The sequence below is a fragment of the Cyprinodon variegatus genome, unplaced genomic scaffold, assembly GCF_000732505.1.
Source record: "Cyprinodon variegatus isolate N-32 unplaced genomic scaffold, C_variegatus-1.0 Scaffold110, whole genome shotgun sequence".
Lineage (NCBI taxonomy): Eukaryota > Metazoa > Chordata > Actinopteri > Cyprinodontiformes > Cyprinodontidae > Cyprinodon > Cyprinodon variegatus.
The window spans coordinates 1,086,370-1,092,416 of NW_015150563.1; the positions used below are offsets into that span (position 1 = coordinate 1,086,370).

A 6,047-nucleotide genomic window follows, 5' to 3' on the forward strand; every position below is an offset into this window, starting at 1 on the left:
CATCCATCCATCCATCCATCCATCCGTCCATCCATCCATCCATCATTCCAGTCTTTTTGTCTCCATAGTAACGTAGTAACCCTGTTTGTATTCATTCTATAAATGGAATGGAACCTTAACGTAGAAAAGTATTTATAGAATGTTCTGAGCTGTGGTTCAGATCTATTTCCTCAGTTGAAGCTGCATCAGATGCTAAACATCTAAAAGCTGAAGCAGACTTAGAAGATTAGCCAGGGGAGAAGATGGTGGCCAATCAGAGGCCATGGAGTGACCCTACCTGAGGTGGCGGCCATCACCGCGGAGCTCCTCAGGTAGGTGTTTGCTGGGACGTGGAAGCAGTGCAGCTCATTGCACACAAAGGTGCCTTTCCTGGCCTGTTTCCTGGCGATGTGGACCATGTAGGCGTAGAGAGAGCAGATGGTGAGGACGGGCCCCGCTACGCTGACCACCACCCACAGAACCACAAAGCTCCGGTTTTCAGGAGTGAACTCTACACAGCAGAGGAATCGAGACTTGCTGTAAGCATAGCTGCCGAAGCCCAGCAGGGGCAGAGTGGCGTTCAGCAGGCAGAAGAACCAGACCAGGACCAGCAGGACCCAGCTCCTCCTGCTGGTCCACATGCTGCGGTAACTCAGGGCAAAGCAGAGGGCAGAGAACCTGTCCACCGTGGCCCAGGTGAGGGACTGGAGAGAGGAGGCCTGCAAGAGGAGGAGGATGAAGCCGCTGCCCTGACAGAACACCCCCTGGCTGGGGTACACAGCAGGCCAGGACAGGCTGTTGTAGGCTCCAAAGGGAATGACGGAGAGCCCGGTCGCCAGGTCGCTGAGGCTGAAGCTCAGGGTGAGGCACAGAGTGTCTGACTGAAGCTCTTTGTTGAGCAGCAGCACCGTCAGGATGAAGAGGTTTCCACAGACGGCTGCTGAAGCCGACAGGACCATGAGCGCAGCGTACAGCGTCCTCAGAGCAGCCTCCATCTTCAGATGGTGGCGCCGAAGCTTCTGCTGCTCTGTGAGCTCGGCAGGTCCAGCCCGCCTCCTTGTTGCTCCCTCCTCAGAGCAGCAGGGCGTAGATAAGGTCTGATGAGTCACAGCATGAAGCTGGAGCAGGCTTCAAACCAGGCGGCTCCTATCGTCCTTCCCCTGATTTCAGAATAATCTGGGTGTTCTCCTTCGGTACGGTTCTGATCTTCAGAAGAAGTCAGCAGCCGATCCCAGGTTTTCTTCCTCGCTGTTCAGGTTTAGTGGTGCAGGACTGAAGGTCCAGAGACATTCCCGACCTCCACCGCTGCTCTGCTGAACATAGACTCTATGAGCTGTCTCCGTCTGCAATTATGTCTCCATGGAGACGGTCACCATGGTCTGCATGTCCATCGCCTGCTGGGATGATGATGATGACATGCATAGAAACAAACAGCAAGTTATCTGGTAGCAGCAAAGTCAACAGTGGCTGGAGGTTTAATATCCTGTGTGTGTTTGAGGGGGAGGATGGAGGGTTAAACTACCTCTCTGAGGAAAGCCGATCAGTCTCACCAAATGGGTTCAGGGTCCACAGCAGGTCGGTCTTTCTCTTTGATCAGGTAATGTCCTCACAAACATAGCAGATGCTGCTGTGTGTGTGCGATCAGCTGAGTCTGGTAATAACAGGTGTGTGATCATCATCATCATCACGTTGCTGGACCTCAGACCTCTGACTGCCCACGGCGGGTTCTGTTTGTCTGCCATGACTTCATGGCTGCGTCATCAGATCCAGCGATCGGAGCAGCTGACCATGAGGAGCAGACACCTCTGACCTGCTGGTTCCTGAGGACACGTCCTTATTTCAGCCGCTTTCATTCTTTGGCTCACATTCATTAAAGCTCTGGTAGCTTTGTTTATTCTTACAGGTTCACATTAAACCCGACTAGAACTCTGAAGCCCGTTCTGTTAGCCAGCACAGGGTCAAAGGTGAACACAGGAGGTCACAAATTAATACACCTTAACTGATAACGGACACAGTGCAGAAATTGTTCTTGAATAAGGTATTTACTCTTGTTTGAGTCGGTCAGTCAGATATTGGCTAAAGGAATAAAATTGTTCAGTTTAAAATAATAATATAAAACAATCCACTGGACTTTGTTTCCAAGTTTGAAGACGTTTCTCTTCAATCCAGGAAGCTTTTTCAATTCTAAATGTCAGAAATAGTGTTGAGTTCCAGGTTTTATACAGTAGCCCAACAAAGCCTTGTTTTAGTTTAGAAAACATGCAAATAGAAACGGATGAACAGGTCCACCCCTTTGGAATGGGGGTCGTCTGTCTTCTTTGTTAGCCTGCAATCCCCCATACCTGTCTATGTCTCTCTATGTCGTTAGAGGGAATTGTCTGCCTAGCTGAAAAGGTGAGGTCGTCTGTTCTCCTGTAAAGGGGTGGGGGCTGCGATCAACTCAATCGCTACACCTCAGAGGACGTAGACTCAGATTTCTGAAGTGTATTAATAACTTTCTCATCTGAGAAAGTTATTAATACACTTCGGTTATTTTGGGTCTGAATAATAACTTAATAAATTCCGTAAAAACATATACAGTGAAGAAGAAAATGGGGAATAAGCGTGAGGAAGAGCAGCGGGATAAAGCTCAACGATCAGCAGCCGTTAGTCATTTGGAGCAGTTAGTGTGACATTCATTTGTTTGTCATGTCAACCCCTAAAAAGGATTCTGATAGCTTCCTAACTGAACAGGACAGAAACATAATGGATCATTCTTCCCGTTGAAGGGTGGGTTCTGTAGTGAAGGGTGTAAAATGATCTTGATTTTCCTCATGCACTCGTATTCTTCCTGCTGCAAGTTGTTGATCTTCCGGTTTCTCTGTTTTCCCGCAGCATAACGCTCCAATCCCTCAAGGCGGCCGCGGAGCGATCCAGTTTGTCACTCAGTACCAGCACTCCTCCGGACAAAGACGCATCCGAGTCACCACCACTGCACGCAAGTAAGGCGGCCGGCTGCTCTCATTACTCAGACTCTGAGTAATTCATAGAGGGAGTTAAAAGTTAGAGAGTTAAAACTGAGGCAGATTGCATCATCATTTCTCCCACATTTAATTTCACTTCTTAGTATTGAGAAGTAGGGGTGTAGGAAAAAAATCAGTTTGGCAATATATCGTGATTTTTGGCATTCCAACATAATATTGCTCCTTAAGTTTCTAATATCGATTTGATTTTGTATTTTTTTTAAATACATTTTTCCCTAAAACAATGGGGGAATATGCACTGCTTCCACACCCCCGCTCCGGTAGATGGGGCCTTGGAGCCCTTTTGCTGTGCATGTAGTAGAGGCAATCACAGTAGCAGATGCTGAGTGACATAATCCCCAAACAACATGGATACCAAAAAAACAAAATAACTGAATAATGAATATCTTCTACTGAATATACAGCACTTTTTTTTTTTTTCTTGTTTTTGCCCTGGTAACCATCAACAACTTTGAGCAGCTGGCTAATTTAAACACCCACTGACCTTCATGCTTCGATTGAGAATGGGACCTGTACAATGCCCTGGCCACCCCACTCGCCAGTGTAAATTGTAGCAGCATCAGTTTAGCATTTCATCCCATTCTGCACAGCCAGCGACGTAACATTAAAAATCCCACAATAAACCAAGATCTGAGCAGGTGTTTACTGAAGTCTTTATGATTTCTACAGGCAGGTTTACCACAATAGTAGATTCAAAGCCTGAAATGATGGCTTTTAGCTTCAGTGGCCACCCCAAGACTTTTAGTGGCCCCATCTGGCCCCCCCTAGGAAACATTTCTGGACGCGCCACTGGCTCCAACCCTCTGTGGGTGGCGATGTTGCAGGTGTTTCTCCACATTTACAGCTGGCGATGTGTGTTTCAGCTGGGCCGATGCTCAGACTCAGATCCAGAGCATAGCAGCGTCGTTCGATCAGGAGGCGGCGGCCATCTTGATGGCCAGGCTGGCGGTTTACCGAGCAGAAACGGAGGAGGGACCTGACGTACTCCGCTGGTTGGACAGACAGCTGATTAGGCTGGTAGGAGACACCGTCTGCTGGGTCCAAACACCATGTGGTGGGTTCTAACAGAACCTGGAGCCTGAGTCAGTTTGCTCTCATGTTTTGTTTGCAGTGTCAGAAGTTTGGAGATTACCATAAGGATGACCCGAACTCCTTCAGGTTCTCAGAGACCTTCTCCCTCTACCCTCAGGTGATGTTCTGCTAATGACCTTGTGTCCAGATGTCTGGGCTTTCTTCTCCAACATGTTCTGTCCTTTTCTCTGCAGTTCATGTTCCACCTGCGGCGCTCCCCGTTTCTTCAGGTCTTTAACAACAGTCCTGATGAAAGCTCCTACTACCGACACCACTTCAACAGGCAGGACCTGACCCAGGCCCTCATCATGATCCAGCCTGTGCTTTACGCCTACTCCTTCAACGGACCTCCTGAGGTCTGGAAACACCCTCTGCGCTTTTAACCATCACAGAAGAACAGGCCACTTCCTTTTTGTCCCTTAGAGGCCTCTGTAGTCAGAAGCTTCCAGATGACGGTCAATAGTCAGTACACAAACAGCTCCTTCACTGCCCTCTAGCTGTAGACTGACGCCATGATGGTGAAGCTGAAGATAAAGGAACCGTATTAAATGAACAGTCAGAACTTTGTAGAACCACCTGCTGTTCCAGATGGTTCTCTACCAGCGTTAAACTTTTACAGACTGAAATATTTGCTTTATAAATCAGCTCAAACTGACTAGACAGATTGGAGAACGTTCCATGTTGGCTTCAGGCTTGGATGGGAAGCCCGGTTCTTTACGGTTTTCCCAATTTTTTATGGGAAGCCCGGTTCTTAACAGGGAACCCTGGTTCTTTGCAGGTAGCCCGGTTCATTGCTGTTAGCCCGGTTTATTGCTGTTAGCCCGGTTCATTGCTGTTTGCCCGGTTCTTTGCGTTGAGCCCGGTTTGTTACTGTTAGTTCAGTTCATGGTTGTTAACCTGGTTTTTTGTTGTTAGCCCGGTTCGTTGCTTTTAGCCTGGTTCATTGCTGTTAGCCCGGTTCTTTTTGGTAAGCCTGGTTCGTTGCTGTTAGCTCAGTAATGGCTGTTAGCCCAGTTCATGGTTGTTAGCCCGGTTCTTTGCGGTGAACCCGGTTTTTTGCAGTGACATCGGCTCTTTCCTTTTAGCCCGGTGAGCCTGGTTTGTTGCTCTTAGCATGGTTCGTTGCGGCAAGCCTTTTTTTTTTACATTGACCCTTGATTTTACGTAATTACATCATGTTCTACTCACCCATATGAGTTTTGTGTCATTTGGAGCCGTTCTGAAGATATTCCGTTAGGTTATATCCAGGCAACATCTTCCTATAGGCAACGACTTGAAGGCACAAACTAAACTGTTCATAATTTATCATTTATGGTACGCCAGCATTCATAACATGTAGGCGAATCACTGTCCCCCAGACATCCGCGGTTATACTTTTTAAATTTACATTTTTTTAAAACAAAGCGTGTATACACACACAAAGGAGTGTGTATGACGTCATCCACGCACGCCGGCTAGCATTCATTCATCCTGTCCGCTGAACTGCTGCTAGTTTTACTTACATGCCTGGAAGATGTCTAGTGTTGCTACCACAGATGATGGTAGATTATCACGTCTCCTTCTGCAAACTTGCTGCATGCACTTAACTAGCGTATCTGCCTGTGGCCCGGGCTGCCTGTCACAACTCCAGTCCGGCGCACGGATGACGTCATAAACACTCTGCTTTGTTTAAAAAAAATATAAATATAAAAAATATAACCGCGGATGTCTGGGGGACAGTGATTCGCCTACATGTTATGAATGCTGGCGTACCATAAAGAATAAATTATGAACAGTTTAGTTTGTGCCTTCAAGTCGTTGCCTATAGGAAGAAGTTGCTTGGATTACAAAACCGAATATCTTCAGAACAGCTCCAAATGACACAAAACCAATATGGGTGATTAGAACATGATGTAATAACGTAAAATCAAGCGCCCAATGTAAACAAAACGGCGTTCCCCTATAAGGCTTTGATCTGTTGTCTGATCAGATTGT

At 47.2% G+C, this 6,047-nt stretch overlaps 2 protein-coding genes across 3 annotated transcripts in view; one reads left to right on the forward strand and one right to left on the reverse strand.

Annotated features, from left to right (window-relative positions):
* Window positions 1-1,583, reverse strand: part of LOC107084888 (histamine H2 receptor-like) — a 4,463-nt gene extending 2,880 nt beyond the window's left edge. For both annotated transcript variants that reach the window (XM_015374947.1, XM_015374946.1), the window contains exon 1: window positions 278-1,583. In XM_015374947.1, the coding sequence (XP_015230433.1) occupies window positions 278-974 (697 nt within the window). In that variant the 5' untranslated portion in view covers window positions 975-1,583. The remainder of the gene's footprint in view (window positions 1-277) is intronic.
* Window positions 1-6,047, forward strand: part of sec23a (Sec23 homolog A, COPII coat complex component) — a 22,425-nt gene that overhangs the window by 13,863 nt on the left and 2,515 nt on the right. Inside the window, exons 13-16 of the mRNA XM_015374945.1 lie at window positions 2,854-2,960; window positions 3,866-4,019; window positions 4,114-4,191; window positions 4,268-4,429. Coding sequence (XP_015230431.1) covers window positions 2,854-2,960; window positions 3,866-4,019; window positions 4,114-4,191; window positions 4,268-4,429 — 501 coding nt within the window. The remainder of the gene's footprint in view (window positions 1-2,853; window positions 2,961-3,865; window positions 4,020-4,113; window positions 4,192-4,267; window positions 4,430-6,047) is intronic.